General features: G+C 45.3%; 2 protein-coding genes across 6 annotated transcripts in view; one reads left to right on the top strand and one right to left on the bottom strand.

Annotated features, from left to right (window-relative positions):
- ZCCHC17 (zinc finger CCHC-type containing 17) overlaps positions 1–17,560 on the top strand; it is a 62,503-nt gene extending 44,943 nt beyond the window's left edge. For 2 of the 5 annotated variants that reach the window (XM_038531313.1, XM_038531316.1), the window contains exon 8: positions 16,644–17,560. In XM_038531313.1, coding sequence (XP_038387241.1) covers positions 16,644–16,805 — 162 coding nt within the window. In that variant the 3' untranslated portion in view covers positions 16,806–17,560. Of the gene's footprint in view, positions 1–7,033; positions 7,068–8,167; positions 8,191–16,643 lie in introns of those variants that run through there. The other 3 variants (XR_005355897.1, XM_038531314.1, XM_038531315.1) reach the window with 3 other exon arrangements.
- Positions 17,561–17,633: 73 nt separating this feature from the next.
- On the bottom strand, positions 17,634–25,577 carry FABP3 (fatty acid binding protein 3). Its single transcript, XM_038531317.1, has 4 exons — positions 25,420–25,577; positions 22,007–22,179; positions 19,992–20,093; positions 17,634–18,599 (listed from the first exon to the last, which is right to left on the bottom strand). Exons 1-4 carry the CDS (start codon positions 25,490–25,492, stop codon positions 18,546–18,548), a joined length of 402 nt encoding a protein of 133 aa, XP_038387245.1. The 5' UTR covers positions 25,493–25,577; the 3' UTR covers positions 17,634–18,545.
- Positions 25,578–26,910: the final 1,333 nt, after the last annotated feature.

Here is a 26,910-nt window from a genome sequence, read left to right as displayed (position 1 = left end):
GGAAATGGTTATTTTCATATTGTGTAGTATTTTTCTATTAATGTCCAGTTATTGGGCTTCTATTTTGTTTTGTTTTTTTTTTTCAGTGCTTTAACAGTCTTTTGTTGAGTGGTCTTTTTATTCCAGGTAGCACAAGCGTGGGAATACAAAAATTGTGATCAGGTCCTTGCCCTCAGTGGGCATTCCCTATAAATGAAATAATGCTTCATTACTATAATGTGTTCAAAAACTTGAAAAGCAGTTTACACATAGTTTCATTACTATAATGAATCATTACTTCATTTATAGGTGAGAAAAAGGCCCATTGTACCATTATAAGAATTAGCCAAGTATATGAATAATACTTTATTGATCTGTATATTCTTTCCCTGGGTGACCTCCTAAGATGTTAACTGCCTCGATGACTCCCACATCCCTAACTAGTATCCCACGGGTACCTCAGACTTTGGCTCAGAGTCCATCAGACTCGGAGGCCCTCTGTGCTACAAACCACCTGTGTCACTTTGGGCCCTTCTCACTTCAGTTTCTTAATTTTCAAAGTAGGGTTGTTGTAGTCTTTGATGACAGTGTGCCTTGTGAGGGGATGTCTCATTCCCCAAGATAGATAGAAAACACTGACAAGTTAATTGCTTAACTAATGTTGGCTGTCAGGACTACCATTCTTTCTTCTGCAACACTCCTCCACACACACACACACACCACTATAAAAACAATATCAAGACCTTTGTTTCTATCTTTCTATCTTGTATTATTTGTTTTAATGACAATAACCTGCCAGAAGGAAACCAGCATGTCATTTATTTTCCTCTGCTTTCCATCCCACATCTAGTCACCATCCCATACCCAGTCTTACTGGTGGTACCATCTAAGTATTCTTTTCTTCTCCTTCCTCCCACTCCCCCTACTGTGTGTTGTACTCCCTCCCATCTCTTATTCAACAGACTGTTGAACTAGCCCTGGGACATTTTATTTGCCCTTCACCTCTTAGTTCCAAGCTCCTGAGGTTGAGTCTAGGCATCCGATTTTTTTTTTTTTTTAGAGCATCTCCTTCATCTCACTGCTTGATTCTCTGCATTATTATGATTTTTTGCCCTCTGCTTTAACTCTGAATGTTGAGGTGCTCCAGGGCTGTTTTGTTACTCCCTTCTATTCTCTAACCATCTCCTCTCCAGGTAATCTCATCCTGTCCTATGGTTTTGAATACTACTTACATGCTAATAATCCCCAAATTAAGTATTCATATCCTTATTTTTATCCGAATCTGTAATTCTATTGCTGACTTTTTCTTTGACACTTCAAATTTAGATATCCAACTGCCTATTTGACATCTTCATCTAATTGTCAAGTTGCATCAAGCTTAACACACCCCAGAACTTTTTAATTTTTCTACCCAAAGCTGCTCTTTCCACATTTTGCCCTATCTTAGTAAATAGGTGATCATTTACTGAGTTACTCATAGTAAATAGGTGATCATTTACTGAGTTACTCAAGCCAAAATCTATAGGCTTTGGGTTTGGTGTAACTGTTGTTTTCTTTAAATTGTGGTAAAATATCCATAACATAAATTAAGTAATCTGTTCACCCAGTGTAGGGCTCAAACTCATGGCCCCAAGATCAGGAGTCATGTGCTCTTCTAACTGAGCCAGCCAGGTGCCTACCATCTTAATCATTCTTTTTTTATTTTTTTTTCCATTCTTTTTTTAAATATTTATTTTATTTTAGATAGAGAGTGCTCTTGCATGCGTGTATATGGGAGGGGCAGAAGGAGGGAATCTCAAGCAGACTCCCTGCTGGGCCTGGAGCCTAATTCAGGGCTCTCGATCTTACTACCCATCAGGACCTGAGCTGAAATCAAGAGTTGAACTCCTGACCACCTGAGCCTGCGAGGCACCCACCATCTTAACCTGTGTGTGTGTGTGTGTGTGTGTGTGTGTGTGTGTGTAGAGATTTATTTATTTATTTATTTAGAGAGAAAACGCATGAATGGGAGGGGCAAAGGGAGAGAGAATATCAAGCAGACTCTATGCTGGGGCAGAGCCCCATAAGGGGCTTGATCTCACAACCCTGAGATTGTGACCTGAGCCGAAACCAAAAGTCGGTGCTTAACCGACTGCACCACCCAAGTGCCCCTTAACCATTTTTAAGTGTGCAATTCTTTGGCATTAAATGAATTTAGATTGTTGTGCAATCATCACCACCATCCATCTCCAGAATTCTTCATTTTGCAAAACTGAAGCTGTCCCCATTATACACTATCTACTCGTTCTCCTTCCCTGGCATCTGGGAACCACCATTCTACCATCAACTGAGAAAAGGAGGCGAAACTGAAAAAGAACAAAGGTCTTTATTTGGGATCTCAGAATTGTAATTCGGGGACCACAGATTTGCCTCACTCATTTAGGGAAAGCCAGGGTTTTTTCTGAGAGAAAAGGAAAGGGGTAGTTCCATAAGTTAGATGATGAAAAGAAGACAGAACCCTCCTAGTTTGGTGCTGAGTGGCTGAGCCACTTCTGATTCCTATCTTCTCGATTATTTTATCAGTGCTGTCAAGTAAAACTGTCACTGGTATGTAATAATTTCACTGTCCTCATGTGATTCGCATACCAGTTGCTCTATTGAAATGTTATGAGCAACTGCTTGTACAGTACTTCCTGCTTTTTTTTTTTTTAAAGATTTTATTTATTTATTCATGAGAGAGAGAGAGAGAGAGAGAGAGAGGCAGAGACACAGACAGAGGAAGAAGCAGGCTCCAGGCAGGGAGTCTGATGTGGGACTCGATCCCAGGTCTCCAGGATCATGCCCTGGGCCGAAGGCAGGTGCTAAACCGCTGAGCCATCCAGGGATCCCCGCACTTCCTGCTTCTGTCTCTGTTCAAGAGTCCGTCAGTTTGGAAAGGAAAATGGAATCTTTTATGTCTAGAAACTTTAGACAATTCCACATGACTTTCTGTCTCTATGATTTAGACTCCTTAGGTACCTCCTATAAGTGGAATAACACGTTCGTCTTTTTGTGACTGGCTTATTTGACTTCGTAAAGTGTCCTGAGGAGTCATCCATGTTATTGCATGGGTATCTTCTTTCCCTTGTGAGACTGAGTAATAGTTTTTTATGTGCACACACTACATTTGCTTATCCATTCATTTGTTCACCTTGGGTTCCTTCCACCTTTTGGCTATAGTAATTAATGCCATTATGAGCATAGTTGTACAAATGTTTCAAAACCTACTTTCGATTCCTTTGGGTATATACCCAGAATTGGAGTTGCAGGGTTATGTGGTAAATCTGTTCTGAATTTTTTTTTTTTTTTTTTTTTTTTTTTTTTTTTTTGAGGAACCACTGTACTGTGTTTCATAGTGACTACATCATTTCACACTCCTGTCAGTAGTGCACAAGGATTCCATTAGGGTGTAGGGTTTGGTGATTGTTATTTAGGTAAAAGTGGATGATGGTATTGTTCAGTTAGTTGTTCAGTTCTTCTGTGTCTTTTCTCATTTTTAAAAAAATTTCCAAGAGAGGGTTGTTAAAATCCAATCAGACCACGTGTCTTCCTATTTAAAATCCTTCAGTGATTTTCCACTGTACTTAAAATAAAATTCAAACTGCCTCCTGTGAAAACAAACTGTCTAACCCCACCAACTACTGCTTTTAGCAGGCAGTAAATTATATCTAGCCAAAGCATTGTTTTGTCTTTTTTATATATTTATTTTTATCATTACCTTCTACTTAAAGCATGGGATGCAGGCTTTCTGTTTATAGTTGTTATAAAGTTCCCTTTTAAGTAAAACTTTTTTTTTTTTAAGTAAAACTTCTTAAAGTAAAAAGAAATCAAATTTTAAGAAAAATTTTACGAGGTGCTTGGGTGGCTCAGTTAGTTATGCATTGACTCTTGATTTTAGCTCAGGTCATGATCTCATGGTCCTGGAACTGAGCCCTGTGTCAGGTTCCTCACTCAGTGGGGAGTCTGCTCTAGATTCTTTCTCCCTCTCCTGCCCCTCCCCCTGTGCATGCTCTCTTTCTCAAAATATATACATAAGTCTAAAAAAATTTTTAAGTAAAAAGTTAGCAGTTGTAAACACATGGAATAAAATTGTGGCAATATTGTAGGAATGATTGGCATGTGGAAAACACTGATTTAGAATAGTGGGGATATTATTTCAGTTTGGTACTATTCTCCTGTGAACCAAAGAAATATAAATTTACAAAAGCCCCTACCTACTTCAAGCATTGCTTCCAGAGACCTCTGCAAACCTTCAGCATTGCCAGATTTAGACCAGCACCCTCCCAGAGGCAGTGCCAGACCCATCCTGCAGTGGATTGCTTATTTATGAACACATTGCTTGGACATGCTTTTACTTTTCATGCTAATGTTTCTAGAGCCTTCTTCGTAGAGGTCTGAGGACTTGATTTAAAGAGGGAAAAGGAAAGTTTCCACTATTTATAACCTCGTTATTGAAATGTACAAAAGAGAGGTAACCCATAACCACACTACTTTACCAGGATCTGTACTGTTGGGACACGTATTTTCTACCAGCTGTTTTCAGATGCAGTTTTACCTAGATGCAATAAAAATCTATGTATGTTTTTCTCCTATTTTTTTTACTTTGTCTTAAGCATCTTTCCATTTTTGCCACCATCTTATAATGCTCATATGTAGTGCTAGATAGTATTATGTCAGGTGGTTACAGAGGGATTTGGGGAGGCAGTAGAGTTAAGAACCTGACTGTGAGACATATTGCCCAGGTTCTGATCTCAGCTCAGCCACCTCCTCACTGTGGAACTTAGTCTAATTACTAACTTCTCTGAATCTGTTTCCCTATTTGTAAAAGAGGAATCATAAGCATCTACCTCATAAGGTTGTTAAGATGAGGATGCATATAAAACTCTGAGCACCGGGGTGACATACAGTACAGCCCAGTGCATGTCAGCTACGAGGGGCTGATGCTTAAAAACAGAGGCTTTGTGGTCAGAGACTGGGTCTGAGTAGACCCTAGGTTCAAGAAGTTTGCTGTATATTCTAGGTACCAATCCTTGATTAGATACCTGACTTCTTGCAAATATTTTTTTCCATTCTGTGAATTGCCTTACTCTGTTGATAGTGTCCTGTTTTTTTTTTTTTTTTTTTTTTTTTTAAGATTTTATTTATTCATGAGAGACTCAGAGAGAGGGAGGCAGAGACACAGGCAGAGGGAGAAGCAGGCCCCATGCAGGGGACCCCGACGTGGGACTCAATTCCGGGTCTCCAGGATCAGGCCCAAGGCTGAAGGTGGCGCTAAACCTCTGAGCCACTTGGGCTGCCCCAATAGTGTCCTGTGTTTTTTGTTTTTTTTTAAAGATTTATTTATTTGTTTGTTTGTTGTTTATTACTTATTTATGATAGAGAGAGAGAGAGTGAGTCAGAGACACAGGAGGAGGGAGAAGCAGGCTCCAGGCCGAGAGCCCAACGTGGGACTCGATCTAGGGACTCCAGGATTGGGTCCTGGGCCAAAGGCAGGTGCCAAACCGCTGAGCCACCCAGGGATCCCCGTAGTGTCCTGTTTTTATTCCAGATTTACATTTTTAAAAAATACACTGAAATTTACCATGTTAGCCACTTTTAAGTGGCTTTTCACAGTAGTGTTAAGTACATTCTTGTGATTGTGTGTTTTGATGCACAAAAATGTTAATTTTGTTGAAGTCCAACTTACCTATTTTTTCCTGTTTCCTATGCTTTCAATGTCATACTCAAGAAACCATTGTCAAATTTAATGTCATGAATCTTTCACCCTCTGTTTTCTTCTAAGAGTTTTATAGTTTTGTTTGTTTTTTTTTTTTGTTAAAGAGTTTATTTATTTATTCATGAGAGACACAGAGAGAGAGGCAGAGACATAGGCAGAGGGAGAAGCAGGCTTCCTCTGGGGAGCCTGACACAGGACTCAATCCTGGGACTTTGGGATCATGATCTGAGCCAAAGGCAGACGCTCAGCTATTGAGCCACCCAGGTGTCCCTGACTTTATAGTTTTAACTTGTACATTTAGGTCTTTGATCCATTTTAATTTTTTTTTTTTTTTTTTTTTTTTGTATATGATGTGGCTCCAACTTCATTTTTTTTTTTTTTTTTTTGCATGTGATTCTATAGTTTTCCCAGTACCAGTTTTTTAAAAGAACTGTCCTTTCCCTACTTACTGGTCTTGCAGCATTGTTGAAATCATTTAATGATGATATATGTGAGGGTTTAGTTCTGGCTGTCTATTCCATTGGTCTGTACATCTGTGTTTATGCTCATACCACACTCTTTTGATTACTCTACCTTTGTAGTAAGTTTTAGAATCAGAAAATATCAGTCCCCTAACTTTGTTCTTCTTTTTCAAGATTATTTTGACTATTTGTGGCCCCTTGAGATTCCAGATGAATTTTAGGATGGATTTTTTAATTTCTACAAAAAATACTATTGGGATTTTGATAGGATTGCCTCAGGTCTATGGATTACTTTGTGTGGTATTGACGTCTTAGCTATATTAGTCTCCCAGTCCACAAACATGGATATTTTTCCATTTATTTGTGTTTTTCTTAGTTTCTTCCATCAGTGTTTGTTTTGTTTTAATTATTTTTGGACATTTTTTTTTCTTTTTCCTTTGTGGGTTTAGTGTTTTGGTTTTTTTTAAAGATTTATTTGAGAGACCGAGAGAGAGGGCACAGGTTGAGGAGAAGGGCAGAGGCACAGGGAGAAGCAGCCTCCTCACTGAGCAGGAAGCTTTATGTGGGGCTCCATCCCAGGACCCCAAGGTCATGATCTGAGCTGAAGGCAGACGCTTAACCATCTGAGCCACCGGCACCAGCAGTGTTTTGTAGTGTTCAGTGTACAGGTTTTTTTGCCTCCTTGGTTAAGTTTATTCTTTTTGATGCTTTGTCAGTGGAATTATTTTCTTTATTTTCTCTTTGGATTGCTCATTGTTAGTGTATAGAAATGCAACTGATTTGGGGGTGTTGATTTTGTATCCTGCAATTTTGCTGAATTCACTTATCAATTCTAACAATTGTTTTATGGAATTTTTAGGATTTTCTGCATTTAGGATCATGTCTACAAACAGGTAATTTGACTTTTTAATAGAGCTAGATATTTAACAGCGATTCTATTTATATGTTCCGAAGATTGTTCATTCTCTTTTAACCTTTTTAGTGAGTAAACAATATTTTAGATTCAGATTCAGATTCCTAAAGTAGTTCTGTGGATATTTCACTTCTGGTTCTTAGTTAGTTAGTTAGTTAGTTTGCACTGCTTAATGCATCTGGTGCAATTAGTTATTGTTTTATTTCTATTTTTAAAAAAATATTTATTTATTCATTAGAGACACACAGAGAGAGAGGCAGAAACATAGGCAGAGGGAGAAGCAGGCTCCCTATGGGGAGCCTGATGTGGGACTCAGTCCCAGGGCCCCGGGATCACGACCTGAGCCAAAGGTAGGCACTCAACCACTGAGCCACCCAGGTGCCCCAATTATTGCTTTATTTCTAAAGCTGTTTTGAAATATGTATTTCCTTTCACCAGAACAATTACTGAGGGTCTGCTAGATATGAGGCTTTTTCTGAGCTGCTTAGTCAGCCTGTTATCCTACCTCCCCATTGCTCTTTACTTAGAGGAATGGTCTGATGAGCCACGGCAGCAATAATCATACCTTATTATTTCCTAAAGTACCTTTGTGTATTTGAACTTCTAACTCAGGAATTGTCTTTGATTGAAAAGTGCTCTAGGGAGTTGAAACATTTAAAACATCTCCCTTGATTTTTCTCATCCCATTTCTACCAAGATCGCATCTAGCATCATTGTCTTTTCTCCTCATTGTTAATCCCTTCTGATCTTTTATGCTTTATATTTGTTTAGTGCTGACAGTTTATAAACTATCTTCATATTTTTTAATTTTGTTTCGTATATACTTGTATACACTCCTGTGCAGTAGGCAGAATAGGTGTTATTATTCTATTTTACACATTAGGAAAATGGAGAGGAAGAGAAATGGTCTTACCTAAAGCTACACAACTACCAGAGATAGAGCTAAAATAAGAACTCAGGCTTCAGATTGCTAACCTTGTGTTCTTTTCTGTGCTTAAACCATTAATTCATTTAGTGCTCCAATTATTTACTTAGCAAATATGTATTGAGTGCCTCATACATATCTATTGTGCATTGTAGGTACTTGATTTATCAGGACTCATGATATGATCACCTTTTTGCCAGTTTTCTGCGTTGCCAGCTACCCTTAGTGACCATTTGATGTTATCTATTGATATATTTTTTTTTTCCTGTGGATCTATTTCTGCTCACAACCATAAATAAAGATTCCATAAATAAAGATCCTCCTGTTTCCTTTTACCCTCTAAATCTTTTTTGTAAAATAATTTTTAAAAATTTCTTAAGTAATCTCTGAGACCAATGTGGGGCTCAAACTCTTGACCCAAGATCAAGCGTCGCATGCTCCTCCACCTGTCCTCTGAATCTTTGATTCCAACAAGAGATTAGTTTTTCTTACCAATGGGAACTTGTACTTGAAATGGGTGTTTTGGGATATGTGAGAGTAGGTAGATTCAGATACCTGTTCCAGAACTAATTGGCTCTGGGAACCATAAGTGGAACTGAGTAGGTTCATCTGAAGGGAAATGCCTTCAGCAGTCCATGTTGCCAAATAAATTAGTGGGTAGCAGAAATGTCTAGTGTGTGGAAGGCCTATGTATGTGATAGGCCAGTCACATGAATTAAAGGTTATACACAACACCTATAACACTCAAGCAACTAATAGCATGAGGAGAAAGATGAACACCCCATCTATTTCTTGGGGGGGAAAAGACAGACATCCACTCCAAGGGGGTTATTAGATCACATAGAAATCCATCGACAGGGAATGAAGTGTGGTTGGGCCCCTCAGAAAGAACTGGAACCAGAAAGTCAGAAACGGGCTACTGGGTTTCCACTTCTGATTCTTTATTAGACTGCTTCATTGTCCCACTTCTTTTTGCAGTCTGGTGAAGAGAATGTCTCATGTAAAGCTGCTTCTTTTTTTTTTTTTTTTTGTAATTTAAAGATTTTTATTTATCTGAAAGAGAGAGTATATAAGCGGGGCAGGCCAGAAGGGGAGGGAGAAATAATCTGAAACAGACTCTGCACTGAGCACAGAGCCCGATGTGGGGCTCAATCCCAGGACCATGAGATCATGATCTGAGCTGAAACCAAGATGCTTAACTGACTGAGCCACCCAGGCACCCCTAATATAAAGCTTCTAAGACTGGAGAAGGTAGTACGCATGTTGGGAACCCAGGAAATGGCCCAGGACAAAGAAAGGATGTCACCTGTTTCACATAATGTCTAGCACATAATAGGCTTGCACCAGCTGTCTTTGAAGAGATAGTGTCCGTAATCTCTACCATTTGTAGCTCCTTAGGATCCTTCACTCATTGAGACCTGCCCTCAATTTGGAGGGTGACAGAGACTGACTCCTGTTACTACTGGTAGGTAATAATGAAAAGAACAGAGGCAGGAGCATGGGATCCTCGTAGCCCTGAGGCCCCCACCTCTTTTTATCAAACATACATGTATAGAATGCACGTATTGTCCAGACATCAAGTATGCCTTGGTCTGGTCCTATATACCCATTCAATATCATGACAGTTTTTGTCCAAGTGTCTGAAAATTGTAAGTCATTTTTATTGGGCATAATTAGAACAAGAAGAAACTATGTGTTGAAAATGGAAGTGGGATATGAAGTGGTTGGTAAAATAGGAATAGAGATTTTTGTAGTGAAGCCCTGGGTAATCTTCCTTGAGTCTGTGGTCTGTACATTGCTGGCTTCTTTCACTTATCGTATGCCATCATGGATCTTTCTGAATCAGTGCTATTTATGAGAAAGCATGCATTGAGGATTGGGCTGCCTACTAATTATAGTGATATATAGCTATACTTAATCCAGAATATAATTTTCTTCTAATGTGGCTACTATAATTACTCTCTGCTGTACTATATATATAAAAGGACAGATACAGGAATGTCATCCCTTGGCTGCAGCGCTGGCTTTATTATCTTGTCCAGAGAACTTCCTCAGGTGCCTGTCTGAGAGAGAGATTGTCAGACCTGGGCCCGTTCTGATAGAACACAGAGTTGTTCAGGGTAGTCTGCTCAAAAGCCTTGCATAATTCCCCTTCTATGGAATAAAGTCTGAGTTCCTTGAAAACTCTCCACAATCTCTCCCAACTTCCCAGCATCCTCTTTGACCAGTTCCTTCCTACACACAACTCTTCTTTAACCTTATTCATTAAAAGAGCATCTTATGTGCCAAGCTCTGTTCTAGTCACTGCAGGTAGTGAACTCAGTAGTGAATAAAACAGGTAAAGTCCCTATCTTCATGGCACTTGCACTCTAATGTGGGTCACAGGCAATCAACTGGTAAGCAAATACAAAATAATAATAATACGCCAATTAGTGATAAGTGCTGTGGGGAAAAATGAATTTGATTATGAGAGCTATGGAGTGCTGGAATGAAAGTAGAGGGGAGATAGAATGGTGAGGGCAGGCCTTTCTCAAAGCGTCATTGGGATGGATATTTGGAGGAAGAGAGGAAGCAAGTTCTTTCTATAAGTGAAAAGAGATTATTTCAGCAAGTATAATAGCCAGATGCTGGGAATGAGCTTGACGTGTTTAAGGAACAGTAAGGAGGCCAGAGTAGCTGGAGTGAAGCGAGTAACAAGAGAGGAAGTTAGGGGGAAACCAGATCATGGAGGGCCTTCTGGAGAACACAAGGACTGCAGCTGTCCTCCTATTAAAGGGAGATGGAAAAAAATAAAATAAAAAAAAATAAAGGGAGATGGATGTCTTTAGAAGTCTGACCAGAGGGACGATGTGATCTGGATTCTCTTTTGGGAGAATTACTCTTTGTGGAAACTAGGTGGTCAGAAGGCAAGGAAAGAAAGTGAAGACAGGAAAGAGAGCTGGAAGGGAGCAGAGGTGGGAGGGGATAGAGATGCCTGTCAGTTATCCATGTGCACCTCCCCAGGGTAAGCAGTTGGAGGTATAGTTTGGAGTTCAGCGGTAAGAGATACACATTTGGGAGTCAGTGCATACATATGGCATTTAAGTAAATATATGAGATCACCTGGAGAGTAAGTATAGGGAGAAGGCAGGGCTTGGGGGACCTGAGCCCCAAAGGGTCCCAGCTTATAGAGGTTATGGAGGTGAGGACGACCTAGCAAAGGAGACTGAAAAGGAACAGCCAGGGAAGTCAGCAGAGAAGTACAAGAATGTGGTGGAAGTTAGGAAGGAGTGTGTTCTATGGAAGATAGACTGTGTCAAGATGCGACTCTTTGATCAAGTAAATGAGGACCACAGATTTGGCCTCGTAGAGGTCATTGGTAACTTGGACAAGAGCTATTTCAGTAGACTAGTAGGGTGACAATGTGATTAAAGTTGTTCAGAGGGTTTTTTTTTTTTTCCAATGGGAACTATTACCGCCTATTTGTTTATTGGTGGGGGTGAGCCAGTGAAGAGGGGATACAGGAGAGAAGGGCTCTGATCCATGGCTTTTTAGTACAAGAGAAAGGATGGGATCCAGTGCATAGTAAATAGCTACACTGAATGTGATTTTTCACTCCCTGAAAGATATTTCAAGAATTTGCCTTGTTCTGTCTTCCCTCTGGCTGGAAGGCCCCCACCCCACTTCTCTTCTTCCATCAGCACTACCACCATCATTCTACCTGCCAAAGCCATATTCATGCTTCAGAAGTATAATGCTTTACATATCTTTCATGAAGCCAGCCTCAGATTCCTCAGACATGGTGGATTTTTCCCTGTGTGTTAATGGCATGTTTTTTTGTGCTTTTCTTATATTACTGCCATTGACTCCCTAGTATCTTAATAAGTTTTTATTTTTTTTTAAAGATTTTATTTATTTATTCATGAGAGACACAGGGAGAGAGGCAAAGACATAGGCAGAAGGAGAAGCAGGCTTCTTGCAGGGAGCCTAATGTGGGACTCGATCCTGGAACCCCGGGATCATGCCCTGAGCTGAAGGCAGACACTCAACCACTGAGCCACCCAGGCATCCCTAATTTTTATCTTTGATTAGATAATTGGTTTCTTGAAGACTCATTATTTTTGATTTCTGACTTCACTCAACTATTTTAAGAGAGATTAATTAATAGATATTCCTGGCTCTTAAAAGGTACTCAATAAATATTTGTTAAATGAATATACTATATAGTTACAAGGAGTTACTCTTTCCCTGGTTTGATGAGGTTGGCTCAGGTTTGGAGAAATGGTGTCAGGCTCCACTACTCACTGGGATAGTGGGTACTCTGAATTCTATTAAAAATTGGTATGTTTTCCTGGTCTCCTAAGAAACACTGGATGCAACTGTGGTTCTCTAAAGTGCTTTGTAGGTAGTAAAATTAAATGTTTGTGAGTTGATTGATAAACCTTTTTCTTCTGGTCTTACCTTTCCAAGCCATGGTAAACTGGTACATTATAGGTAAATTCTATCCAGGAATCACATTCTGTTTTACTTCCCGAAAGTTTACGCCAGTGAACCTCTCAGTTTGAGAATCAGTCATTTCTGAAGAGTAAAAAATATTTTATTTATTTATTCATGAGAGAAAGAGAGAGAGGAAGGCAGAGACACAGGCAGAGTGAGAAGCAGGCTCCCTGCAGGGAGCCTGACACATCCCGGGCCCCCAGGATCAGGCCCCGGGCTGAAGGTGTTGCTAAACTGTTCAGCCACCTGGGCTGCCTCTGAAGAGTAATTCTTAAGAATAAACAGGGATCCCTGGGTGGCGCAGTGGTTTAGCGCCTGCCTTTGGCCCAGGGCGCGATCCTGGAGACCCAGGATCGAATCCCACGTCAGGCTCCCGGTGCATGGAGCCTGCTTCTCCCTCTGCCTGTGTCTCTGCCTCTCTCTCTCTCTCTCTCTCTGTGACTATTATAAGTAAATAAAAATTAAAAAAAAAGAATAAATAAAAATGAATAAATGCTTGCTTAATTGATTTTGGGCCAAGATCAGTGCCTTTTGATTGGGAGATACTAAGTTAGGTGCTACCTGTAATGTAGACCGGGCTAAAATGAACATCTACTTTGGGCCCAGCTTGAGTCCGATCCAGGTTCTACCACGTGGGCAAGTCACTTCATCTCAGTCAGCCTCTTTGAAGTTCCATTTTCTTTCCTGGAGATAAGGGATAATTATATCCACTGCATTTTTGTGAAAGGTAGAGGAGGTATGTGTGCAAGGTGCCCAGTTCAGCATCTAGAAAATTAGGTACTTAATAAATGTTACCTGCTGTTATTCCCCTTTCCTAGTTCTGTGTGTGTGTGTGTGTGTGTGTGTGTGTGTGTGTGTGTTTCTCATGCTGGGCTGCTGCTAACCTGCTGCAGAATAAGAGAAAATGAGTGGGCCAGCTGCTGTCACCAGACATTGGTTTTTCCTGGAGAGCAGTTTGAGTAGTGACTTCTTTCCCATTACCCTCCTGGTTTGTCTGGCAGGGGCTCACACCCAGAATTGTTTTTTTTTTTTTTTTTTTTTTCCCCTTTATCTTCTGTTTTACTTCTCCCCAATGAAGTCAGGGGACCAGAAGCTGTCATCACCTCTCCTACTCCATCTCTCCCCCTCCCAACTCCCAGTTGCTGAAGAGACCAACGCCACCTGCTGGAGGACTAGATTTTCTTTGTTCAACTTGTGAAAGGGCTTCTGCATGGAGATTGAGGTCTGGAAGGCCATTTCCTCTCCTCCCCTCACTGAGTCCTCCTTTCTAGCTGGAGTCCACATTACAGCCTAGGACTTGTTTTCCTCTTTTCTCCTCTTGAACCTGCATCTCTGAGAGGGAGGAAAGTGGAAATAATGCCAGACTCTGAGTTAGGAAGCACACTGTTTTGTCACCTGAGCCTTGATCACCCCAGTTTACTTCTCTGAGTTGTAGTTTTCTCATCTATAAAATGGGAATAATAATTCCTGGATTTTGGCCTTATCAGATTATTGTTACAAGATAAAGGATGCAGAAAGCTTGATAAACTAAAGTGCTATTTCGATGTAAAAAAGATTCCTACTCTCCTCCCTCATTTATTTATCCAAGCTGGGCCAAGCTTGGAGGGGCCATGTGCCAGACTCTACACCTCAGGGGCAGAACCTGGTGAGGCTCCCCAGGCCTTATATCCTGTGATGGGCTTCCATGATCTTGTCATTAGGAAGGTATAGTGCCATAAGCCAAACCAGCGATTTGCTAGCTCTCAACTCCCCCGAGCTGTGCTTCCTACAGCTTGGTAATAGGGGCTGGGAAGCTTTGTTCCCCTCTTCCTACTCCACTGGAGACTTCAAGAAAGAATTGTGGTCTAATCTCCTCTCAAACCTTTGACTCATCTCCTGTGGATACTTGGTAGACGGTCAGAACATTCTGGGAGTTCTCTGAAATGATAGAATAATACTTGAAGCTACTGCCAAGTGCCTGATAATTAATACTTATCTTGTTTAATCCTCATGGCATCCTTTGAAGTAAATATTTATTATTTGTAGTTTACTGAAAACAGAGGTTCAAAAAAGTTAAGTCTTGGGGCACCTGGGTGGCTGAGTTGGTTAAGTGTCTGTCTTTTGCTTAGGTAATGATCCCAGGGTCCTGGGATTGAGCCCCACAGTGGGCTCCCTGCTTGGCTGGGAGCCTGTTTCTTCCTCCCCTCTGCCTGTTGCTCCCCCTGCTTGTGTTCGCTCACTTGCTCTCTCTCAAATAAATAAAATATTTTAAAAAAGAAACAACAAAAAAGTTAAAGTTAAGTCTGTATTCCAAGTGACACAGCTATTAAGTGGCAGCTGGAATTTGAACTTTATTCTTATTCCAAAATCGTTGGCGCTGACCAATGTACCACAAGGCCTGCCACTGCTCTACAGGAGGAGGGGCCATATGCTACAGAGGAAAACTCAAGAGATTTCCAGTAATGTGCATGCAAACCCCAACCCTGCCCATGGGATCTGGGGCAAGTGGCTTTCAACTTCTTGAGCCACAGATAACATCTCATTATATCTTCACCACAGACATGTGGCATAGGTGCTGTTCTCATCTCCATTTTACATTTGAGGAGACTACGTATGCCTCATGAGCCTCATGAGATAAAATGACTTGCCCTAAGTTACAGTATAGTAACTGGCAGTGGCAGAGCCAGAACTCAAGTCTGGGTCTAATGCCGAGTTCGGTGGTCTGTTCCTCCTTTCTTATGGCTGTTTCCTAAGACCTTGTGTAGCACTCAGGCAAACGAATAGCTCTCAGTGTGTTGATTAGGAGCCTGTAGGGGGAGCAGGAGCCACGCCTCTTCAGCTTAGTCTCTCTCTTCTCCCCTAATCTCTCTCTGTTAGAAACCTTATTGAGGCAGTATAAATATTTGAAATTAAAAGAAAGGTTATGCATTGCTTAAAAGCTGCCTGAAGCCCCACACAGAAGCCTAGGAACCTGCCTCCCTTCTTTTGTGTGTTTGTGTTATTACTTTGGCAGCACAGTATGGTGGTTATAGTTTGGAGAAAGTTCTTTCTGGGCTTTTCTCTTTATCAGTATAATCTTAAAAGGTTGTTGTGTTGGAGATGATACATAGCTGGAGCCTTACTAATTGATGGCAGCTGTTTTCCTTGGCAGCGGGCTCTGCTAGAAACCAGAGTGGAAGTCCAGGGTCCTGGAGCTCTCACCCCCTTATTTTGTGACCCTGGGCATGTGAGGCACTGTCTCCAGGTAAACTGGATGACCTCTAAGGACTCCTTCCACTTTTTTTTTCCTTCCACCTTTTAATATCCTCTGCTTTTTAAAAATAAAAGTAGGAATGCCTTTTTTTTTTAAAATCTAACTGGCAGAATTATATGAAGTAAAAAAAAGACTCCATCCTTTCATTCCTTCATTCTTCATTCATTCATTCATTCATTCATTCATTCATTCTTGAGGTAGCTTGTTGCCAGTTTGTGTCCTTTCTATTGTTTTCTGTGTATTTTAAATATATACAGGTATGAGTAAATGTGTATGTGTGTATATATTATTATACACATATGTAGTATGGTAAGCACACCAGAATCTAGAATACATACTGTATCATGACTTGGTCCTTTCACCCATTTGAGGCATATTGTCTTGTTAATACCTGAAGACTTAACTTACTCTTTTTTTTTTTTTTTTTTTTTTTTTTTTAAGATTTACTTATTTGAGGGAGAGAGAGTGAATGAGAGAGCGGGGTGAGGGACAGAGGGAGTAGCAGACTTCCCAATAAGCGGGGAGCCTGGGATCCCTGGGTGGTGCAGCGGTTTGGCGCCTGCCTTTGGCCCAGGGCGCGATCCTGGAGACCCAGGATCGAATCCCACATCGGGCTCCTGGTGCATGGAGCCTGCTTCTCCCTCTGCCTATGTCTCTGCCTCTCTCTCTCTCTCTGTGACTATCATAAATAAATAAAAATTAAAAAAAAAAATAAGCGGGGAGCCTGATGCGGGGCTTGATCCCAGGACTCCGGGATCATGATCCGAGCTAAAGGCAGACACCAAACCAACTGAGTTCCCCAGGCGCCTCTTAACTTATTCTTTTTAATTAATGCATTATAATTTATTAAATGGTCTCCTGTTGATTATGCCATGATACTTTAAATGTATACATGCAACATTGCTTTTAAATTTTCTTTTCAGGAAAAGAAGAAAAAAAAACATAGAGACAGGAAGTCATCTGACTCTGACAGCTCAGACTCTGAGAGTGACACAGGCAAGAGGGCAAGGCACACATCAAAAGACAGCAAGGCAGCAAAGAAGAAGAAGAAGAAGAAGAAGCATAAGAAGAAACACAAGGAGTGAGAGTGGAAAGAGTAGAGGGGGTGGTGAGAGGAGGAGGAACCAGGAGCCTTGTGCCTTGAAGCCCTGGCTCCGGGAAAGACTCAGTAGTGTGAATATGGCCTCCCACCCCACTGACTTTTCACCCGAGGGAGATGGCTTCCCCTTACGCAGCAGGCAGGTTTGGGAGTTAGATGTCAAAGCATCTGCCTGAATGAGTTGTTGTTAACTTATCGTTCCTGGTCCCTTTGCAAGTGACCCCTGCAGCTCACCCATTCATTCACTCAACTTCCTTCATTCAGCAGGAGGTCCTATTACCCTCTCCAGCTGCCACTGCCAGAGCCAGATTCACGGGACTCCTGCAAGGGAGTCCAGGCTGCAGCCACAGGTACTGCTGTGGAGGCGAGTCTGGCTGTAGTTGGGAGAACAGTGATGGGCCCCCCGCCGTCGGGTCTGCCCTGGGCTGATTGGTGAGTGATCCCTGCGGCGTCCGACACAGGGGCCGAGGGAGACCAGCAGGCGGAGGGAGAACATGGTAAGAAGTGGTGCTCACTTTCTCCATTCCCCCAGTGTGATTCTACCAGGCTACAAGGGACAGCCCGAAAACCATTGTTTGCAGCGACTGAGCTTATGTGGGACACTCGGCCAGACCCCTGAACCACATAGCTCAAGCCAAGATCATTGCTTTACTTTGTATTTACTACTGTGTGAGTCAATTGGTTCCACTTCAGGTCTCTGCTTAAATTCCTGGCATAAATGGAAGTGTGTTTGGTTTTAAATTTACTGAATGTTCATATTGCTATAATCCCTCTTCCTTGGTAATTTACAGACTTACAAGTCACTGAGTCTGCATTAGTTGACAGAAAAACATTTAATATGTTACTTCAGATCTTGGAGAGAGGCCCAGATGAGGTACAGAGCCAGAGGCACCAACAGGTCATAGCCTTCTTAGGAGATCACTTATAAGCCCTCCGTTCCATATGATTAGATGACCTCTTCCCCCAGAGCTGATTAGAGAACCAGTAAGAATTTGTAACCATGGATGGCCAAGGGCATAGATGGGAGCTTAGCAGTCATCTTGGCCAGTGGGCATTTGTTCCCACCTCTAAGGCACAAGCCTGCATCCTGTGTCCTGAGCCTACATTCAATTGGAAAGAGAGATCACAGCATCCTGGCATCCTACAAAGAGCAACTTTCCAAACCTAAGGGCATACAATGCAGGATGGGCCTGAGGTGACAGTTTAGTAGCTGAGCCTGGGGAAACCCTGTCACTGATTGATTACTCCAGGTTGGACCAGCTCATTTGGCCATGCGGAGCGGCAGTGTAAAAGCAAATTGTAGGTACAGCTGTTTTATTACTATGTGTCTTAAGTGACCAGCTACCACTGTCCCGGAGACTGTCCATTTCAGTCTCATGCAGGGCTGCGTCTAAGTGACCTTCAGGCAGTCATTTCTGCCTGTTCTCCGACACCCAGGGAACCCAAGATTCCCAGAGTCATGTCACCAAAGGCAAAAAGGCAATTTGGTGACCTTGGCTCTGCTTTATTGACCTTAGAGCACCCTTCGGATGCAGTTAAAAAAACAAACATACACAGTAGGAGCCAGAAGTGGACCCAGGCTGGTGCCACCTGACTGCAGAAGAATTTCCCCAACCCAACCAAGGCGGATTTATACAAAATGCCAGAGGAAAAAAATGAGGCAATCCGGTGCTGAGTCCAGGGCTAGCCGATTGGCAGAGGAGCAGACAGTGAAGGAGTGGGCAGGTCATGCCTCTTTCTCGTAAGTACGAGTGCAAACTGCACTGCCATGGGTAAGTGTCTGGAAGGAAAGACAGAGCCAGGTTAGGGCAGGGGTGAGGGCTCCTAGGGTACTGTGGCACTCTCCATTCTGATGGAGAGAGCTTCTATCTTCATCCCAGTAGTATTCATTTATTAACCACCTACTACGTGCCAGGTACTTTACATGTATTTTTTTCGAATACTTACACCAAGCTTTTAGTTTAATTGGGCACTTAATTGCTCTGTTAGAGATTTGGGAAAAGGAGCTGTGAGAGGTGAATTGACTTGGTCAGCATCTCAGGGTGTCTCTCTCTTGCACCTTTCCTCTAGTGCCTCAGATGGTGCCTGGTACATCGTAGACAAATAGGTGAATAAGAATGTCCAGGAAGTGCTGTGCTAGGCTACCAATTCTCCATTCCTTCCCTGAATTAGGGTAGTGCCAGAGCCTTGAGCCACCATCATCCAGCCTAGCATCATAGAGCCAGGCTCATGGTCTCACCATAGTCTGACTGCCCAGTGAGTAGCTGGTCCTGCATATCACAGGCCCACTAAAGCTAAACACCTCATTCTAAAGTCTGCAGGGCTCCTTACCCCCATGGTGATGCAAGAAGGCAGAAAGCAGGTTATAGTGGCCCAAGAAGGTCTGTAGCGAAGATGCTGGGGCGAAAACCTGAGATCCTACAGAATTAGGAGGCAGAGACTGAAGGGGCTGCTCTCTTTGCCTCAGATTGGGGGTGGTTCAGTCATGGCTACATTCTTCTAGTGAAGTCCCCAAGTTTGTCCTTAAACAGACCAATGTGCCAGCCTGGTTGTCCCTTCCTACCCAGGCTGCAATCAGGGTACTTGTAGTAGGCCAGGCATGGAAGGTACTGAGAGGCAATGAGGCTGGAATGAGGTGGAAAGGACTGAACTGTCATTGCCCCACCATCACCAGCCTGTCCTTGCCCAGAGTCTTTCTATGTGGCAGCATAGTCTGAGGGAGGAGACGGGAGCCTTTCCTAGGGGGCCTGTGATCCAATTTGGCCTTGCTTTCTACCTCTCCTGGGGTGGGGCAGGGTAGCAACACAAGAGGACACTAAGGCTGTGGAGCAGCTGCGGTAGCCCTCTGTCCCATCTCTGTGATGCCCTGTGCTCTGCACCATGGTCTCCTGCCACCCAAGCAGCCCACAATCTTGGTGGTGTTAATGCCCATTTTACAGTGGGACTTGGAGAAGGTGACTTGTCCAAAGTCATGTAGCCTGTAAACTGAGATCTGAACCCGGGCCTGTGTGAGTACAAAGCTACTGCAGAGAAAATTCCTACCTAATCCCACCCTAGCCCTGCCTCTACCTTTGATTACTCCCAGGGGAAGACCCTGGCTTTCACAACAGGCTTGACTGAAAGGGCAATAATGGTAACCAACTGGGTGAGGCTCCAGAGTTGTCCATCTTACCAGGATGAGTTTCCCATCAACTAGCTCCCGCACAAGTGTTGTCTCTTGCCCGTTCCACTTCTGCACATGGACAAGTTTGCCTCCATCCAGCGTCACGGTGGACTGTGGAAAGAGGGTAGAGACCTGAGCTGTGATCTGAGCCAGGACTGAGGGACAAGATGGTGTCTAGTCATTGGAGCCACAGAGGACTCCGCCTCTGCCCCAAACTAATGATGGTGCCAGCCTCAGCGCTCAGGTGGCCTATTTCCAACCTGGCCCCACAGGCTGTCTTATTCACCTCCAGCTCTGCTCCAGGATTGCCTGACTGGAGCAGGGGCCTCCAGGTATTGGGCAAGTAGGGAGAGGCAGGCAATATGGTGGAACCAGACAGCCTGGCTCTGAGAAGTGCTACCAACCCTCAGAATGGGTACTTACCTCATCCTCTAAATGATACCCATAGCCCTAGAGCCCTACCATCCTATATCCCTGGGGAAGATCAGTGAGGAGGAGTCCTGAGACTCTCCTGCCTAGTGGTGACCACACATATCATCTAACAGACCTTGGGGATGGAAAGTATTGGAAAATGAGACTTCCCACGTTTTATTCCTACCTCTTCTTGGTCCACATCATGTGGCCCTTTCAGCTGACAAGTAGACAGCAACTGCCAGGTCCAGGGACCGGATGCCCTTGGAGTGTTCCAAAGCCCTGGTCAGATGCCCACTTAGTCTTCTGGACTTTGCCAGCCTGCATCAGCTGGTTCTCATTTGGCAGCTTTCCTGGGTCTCGTCTCTTTAGGAATTTGGGGGCTCTAGGTCAGGCTAGGGGACCCTGGCTGAGCAAGGTTCAGTAGGAGAATCTGAGAAGGCTGTGTATATGTTTGGGGCTGCATGAGGAGTGGGTGTTCATCCTTGCTACCACCTTACTCATGTCCTTCCCCCAAGCTTTTTGTCTATTCAGAACAGATTATTTTCAGCTTAGGCATCCCAGAGCACTACTGTTTAATTAGGGTTCTTGTCCCTCAAAAAGGTGGGCTAGTCAAGGACACAGACGCATGTGATAGGGCCGACACCTTTCTCTAAGGTAGAATGATATCTTTGGTACCATCCCAACTCTGCTGCCAGCTTCCTACTGATTCTGGACAGGGCTCCAGCTTCCTCCACAAGGAGACCAGCCCCTATCGTGTCTTTCTTGAGGCAGTTGTAAAGAAGCAAAAACAGCTGAGGGGCTGACTAATAGGGTCTGCTGGAGGATACTGCTATAGGGACTGACTCCCTTTAGAGGTCAAGTCCCTTAGTTCTCTCTCTGCCATGCCTGGCCCAGGGGCTGGGAGTCCTGAGGCGGGCAGCAAAGACAGAATCACCACAGGGTGACAAGCCCTGAGACTAGAAGTCGATGTCCCCTCCCTCCTTAGGAGGAGAGGGCTAAGTCTTCGTGGGAAGACACAGAAACACATCTTAGACAACGCTCTTTCCAGAACATAGCTTTTCTTGCCTGCGGGCCGGCAGAATTAGAAATAATTCCTCAGGCTCCCTGGCCAAGCCTGGAAGGAGACCTCCAAGGTGGATGTTGACAAAAAGGAAGCATCTGAGTAGTCTCCACCTCTTGTCCCTAGCTGCCTCCTTTGCTGCTGGAGGCCAGAATGACCTGCTCACTCAGAGGGAAGAGCTCTGAATCCTCCTGGGCATTGTTCCTAAAGTACTTGAGGTCACAGCCATGGTCACATAACTCTCCCGTCTATGGATTGGAAAGAAACCCAGAGCTCTTGCATGCCATGCACAACGTCACCCGGCTGGAGCTGGAGTTGACACTGAGAGGTCAGAAGAACATCCTGGTTCTGTGCTGCCCACTCCCAAAGGCCCCAGATGCTCCTCAAGGGGGGAGCAATGCAGGAGGACAGGGCTGGGGCATCCCAGCACCACACATGCTTTATGCACCTTGTTCATTTCAATCCCCCCAAATCACCTACCCCTCAGGGTACAATAATAGGGTGGCAAGTCTTAAGGTCTCCAATCTCTACACCCCCTTTCATGACTCACCTTGACCTTCCTGTCATCTGCTGTTGTCTCATCGAATTCCACCCCTAACTTGAAGCTGATCTCTGTGTTCTTGAAGGTGCTGTGTGTTTTTATGATGATAGTGTCCCCATTCATTTCGATGACTGTGGTAGGCTTGGTCATGTTGGCCACCTGCCTGGTAGCAAAACCCACACCTGAGGGCAGGGGGAAGAGGATAAGCATATGAGTGGAACAGAAAGGCAGGGTTGAGGATCTCTGCACAACTGTCAGGCTTGGATGTGGGGCATAGGGATGTGGAGTACGAGAACTTCCAGAGACTCCGGCTCTTTTTTAAATTCGGCTTTCCTGTTAGCTCTGTGTGGCAAAGAGACACTTGATTTCACTGGGCAGATGAGAGGTGTAAGGAGTTTAAGGGACAGGCATACCACAGCAAGTCATGGCAGATCTGAGATTAGAGCAGGCTACTTTCTTTGTGTTACCTCATTTAGCCCTTCATTCTCCCTTGAAGGCACGATGTAGTTATCTCCACTTCACACTCAAGCCCAGGGTCACAGGTCTGGAATTCCAACCCAGAACTGTTTGACTGAAGAAACTCATGCAACTGCTTAGCTATACTGTCTCCCAAGGATGGAGCACAGGGCTCCTTCCCGGACCCTCGAGTTTTCCAGCCACAGGCTAAGGAAAGAGAAATGCAGACTTTGCCTTCCAAAACCTGAGGGACAAGCATTTCCCACCTTTGGAAGTTTTTGCCTTGAAACGCACTGGTGTACTTGTCCCCTATGTATGGCAGCGGGATATTTCCAAGTCCTCTTCTCTAGGACTTAGGAGGTAGGCAGAAGGGAAAGTGTGTCTCCGTGTACAGCTTTAGGAGAGGCCTGAGAGCTATGCAGTTAGGACTCGAATCCAGGTCTCCTGGCTCCTAGTCTGAGGCCCTCAGGGGACTCCCCCCTCCCATCCCGGAACAAAGCACTCTTCCCTGGCTGCTGGGCAAAGCCTTCAGTGTCCTGCAAGAGTGAAAGAACAGCAAAGCCTTAACCCCTTCAGGTTATAGCTTCCTCGTGATCTGGCCTTTTGCCTCCAACCTCCCATCACAACTGCCTGCCATTCTGCCCCCAGCAGCTGTGGTTAGCTGTGTCACAGGGTAGAGGTGAGGCAGAAGCAGCCCAGTGTGGCGAACTGGCGTGCCAGGCTACATACACTGCACTTGCTGGAAGCTAGGTTCTTAGCCCATGTCCCGCATGGGTCCTTTCACTTAATGCTTAGAACACATAACAGCCCTGAACAGTAAGCTTTATTTTCCCCACTTCACAAATTAGGCTTGGAGAAAGGTTATTTTGCCCAAAGTCAAAGATTTTGATTTTGGAGGAGGGGGAGTGATGGACCTAGTATGAATCTAGGCTCCAGAACTTGTTCATTCTTCCTCTGGGGCCATTCTTCCAGCATGTGCTTCCTCCCGGCACTGAGGCCACCAGGTGGGCCTGTGATCACTGGTACTAACTAGGCTGGGTCTCTCTGCCCCCTGAGGGAGCTTGGTCTAAAACTAGAGGGGCGAGGGCAGCTTCTGCCCTGGCCAGTAAGGGACTTGGCCTTAGCCCCAACTATCAGAGTGAGTCAGGCTGATCCCACTCCCCTGTACGGACGGCCTTGTCACCATACAAGGAGCTCTGTTTGCTAAGGACCTACCCAGAGGTGTGGTGTGTTTGAGAAAGGAAACCACTGTGGGGGTGAGTGAGGGACTGAGTCAAGAGAAAATGAGACCAAAAAATGGGGCTGATAATTTTGGGGGATCCGAAAGAGTGGGTTTTACTTAGAAATGAAGTGGAAGCTATTTACAGAGAGCTGAGGATGATCTTTTCTCCTCCATGGACCTCTCATCCTTTCCATCTGTGTATGGAGAAAAGCAGGCTGGATGTATTCTCAGCCCTGTAGCTCAAATTTGCCCCTTTGGTCAAAATAAGGGAACAAGTGTGATAAGGATGTTGCAGCTCACTTCAGGGACACAGGACTTCAGTTGGAATGTCCGCTTTGGGAGGAGGGGCATCCCAACTTCCCAACAGCTGCCCAGGGCCCACTGCTCCAAGAGTGGCTACTTTCCTGGAGTCAGTAGGCATAGTACCCAGCATGCTATGGTGGGGGCATGAGAGCTGTGACCCCAAAAGTCAACACTTGTTCCTATTTCAGGAAAGGGTTAGGAACCCCTTATTTGGGTGTTTGCCAGAATCAGCCCCCCTTCCCTGGTAGGAAGGCATGGAATGTAGCTCAACTATGAACAATATTCTGGTTTCCTTGTCCCAGCCTGGGCCACTAGGATAATCTCATAGCTGGGAATTAAGAGAAAGGGTATCACCTTTTTCATCTAAGCCCATTTGAGGAGGGGAAGGGCCGAGGTCAATCATTAGTTTAGCAGTTCCTACCACTCCCACCCCCAGGGTCTATAGTGGAAACTACTCTGGGCTGCAGATCTAGAAATCTAGGTTTTCATATCTGCCCTGCCATGGGGTTTATATGACCAGTTTCTCTCTCTGGGTCTCAGTCTCCCCATCTGTCAAACTAGGCAAACAGGAGGGATCTCCAAGGACCTCATGTTTAAGGAGTCTGAATCTTTATTCTTTATTCCAAACAACCACACCTTCCTAGACCAAAGACCCTCCCTGTCTTTAGCAGATCTTGGCCTTCCTCCAAGACCCTGCTGCACCCTGGGAGCCCAGTGGTTTTCCCCACCAGACCCCGCCCCAACAAGTGGCTGAACCAGCAGGTGATGGGTCCTCTTGCGGCGCCCTACCACTAGGCAGTGATTAAAGCCTGGTTACACACCACTGCAGCACAAGGTCACAGACTGGATGGTGAGAGGGCATCCTCCAGCAACCATCCTTTCTCTAGTTCAACATGAGGGGCAGGGGTTGTTGCTAACCGTGAGGAGCCCCTATCTCACTGCCTCCTCATATCCCATTCACCCCTTGTTCCCCTATTTCCATCTCCCTCCTCCTAGGAGTTTCCACTTCTTTATGCCATAGTACACTCCCCATCCACCCCATTCCCTTTTTGTATTCACATTTTCCAATCCCAAAACCACCCGTGCTCCTCTTTTTTTCCTCCTCCGGCTAGCCTCCCACCTTCTGCGATGGATGCTCTCTTATACAAACCCATCTATCTCCAGATCCTCTTCCTCGAAAGCGCCTCCCCGCCCCAACATCTACCGGCAGGCACATCTACCGCCTTGCCCCTCCCTACCTGGGAATCCCTCTCTGGCCGAATTCAGACCAGAAAGCCCCCCTTCCAACGGCCTCGCGTGCCCTAACCCAGGCTGCCGCCTGGTCCGCGTCCCCCTACCCCCCAGCCGTGAGCAGCAGGGGCGCACGCAGCAGGCGTGCAGGGTACTAGCCAGCGCCAGAACGCTGCGCCGGGCCGCGCACGGGGTCCCGAGTCACGCTCACCAATGGACTTCATGTAGTCATCGAAATTCTTGCTGTCCACTAGCTTCCAGGTGCCCACGAAAGCGTCCACCATGGTGAGGCTGGGCTAGGCCGAGAAAGCAGGCGACAAAGAAGCGTGCAAGGACTCCAGGACCCACGGTTCCCAGCCCGCGCTGCCGCCTTAAATAGCCCCGGTGTCACGTGGCGAGGCGTGGCCCACACCCGCAGCTCCCGAAATAGGAAGCCTCCCGCTGGCGCTCACCCGCCGGGAGCTGGCAGCCCATCCCCCGACCCGCCAGGCGGGAGGGGGCAGCCAGTGGCGCCTGGCTCGCCTGCGTCAGCGCGGGGGCCCGGCCTCCGAGTCCCTGCCCCGCGCTGGCAGGACCTGCTCCCTTCCCTGGCCTCGAGGCGCTCCTCGCAATCCGAGAAGGAAGCAGCCGGGGGCACAGTGCCCGCGAGCTAGGGCGCGCGCCCCCGACATCGTCGTCCCCCAGTGTCTCCCCGAGCTGGGGGTCAGAGCAGAGATGGGAGACTAGAGATGAAAGGAAACGCCCTTGGGCTGATGCCCACGCCGGGACAGCTCGGCTGGCTCTCCGTGGCGCAGGCATCTTGGTCCTCAGGTTGCAGGTGAGGAGTCCAAGGTGCAGCGGGGAGCTTGCAAGGTCACAGGAAATGAGGCGAGGGTTCATTGGAACCCAGCCTGCAAGCCCGGTCTGGCTGGCCCCGGAAGCAGTGGCTGTCTCACCACTCCCCACGCCACTCCCCACTCGCCGGTGGCGGGAAAAGTCGGCAGGGGCACCGTGCGCGGCTGAGCTGCCCCTGTGCCCTCCGCCCGCCCGAGGAGAGGGCATGACGCATCCCGCCCTGCCCTTCCTGCCCTTCCCGCCCGCACGTGCTCGCCCCTCGCTGTGGAAGGCCGCCTGCGCGCCTTTCAGCCCTGCCATGCTCCTCCCCCTCACCTTGGGGTCCTCTGACCAGAGTGTGGGGCCGAGGATTTCATCAGGTAATTTCCCCCCACACCTTCCTGCAGAAATTCTGTCCCTCCAGATGCTCTTACAGGCCCCAGGGCAGTTCCCCACCTGCTTCCCTTCCCTGACCTCTGCACACAGGCAGGCCTCTTGCAGTTTCACGAAATGTCACCCACTTCCTTCAAACAGCCTCCCTTGCGGTGGACACTTTACAAAGCGCTTTTTTTTTTTTTTTTTACAAAGCGCTTTTAATAGTAAGATCACCTTGTATTGATATTTATTTCATGCTGAGAGCCTTAAAGTACATTTTCTCATTGAACTTTCAGAACAAAGTCCATGTTTTCAGAACAAAGTAGGCTTTATAATTACCCCTGTTTTACAGATGAGCAAACTGAAGCCTGGAGGAGTCCATTCATTTCTTAATCCAGCGGTTGGTTATTAATAACTGCCTACTTTTTTGCCCGGCCTGGGGTTAGGCTCTGAAGAGACAACTATGAATGAGACATACTCCCATTGCTCACTTCTGTGTACACAGGCACAGAAC

Source organism: Canis lupus, chromosome 2 (assembly GCF_011100685.1).
Source record: "Canis lupus familiaris isolate Mischka breed German Shepherd chromosome 2, alternate assembly UU_Cfam_GSD_1.0, whole genome shotgun sequence".
Lineage (NCBI taxonomy): Eukaryota > Metazoa > Chordata > Mammalia > Carnivora > Canidae > Canis > Canis lupus.
Note: the sequence above shows the minus strand (reverse complement) of the source record. Positions and strands in the feature narration are given on the sequence as shown.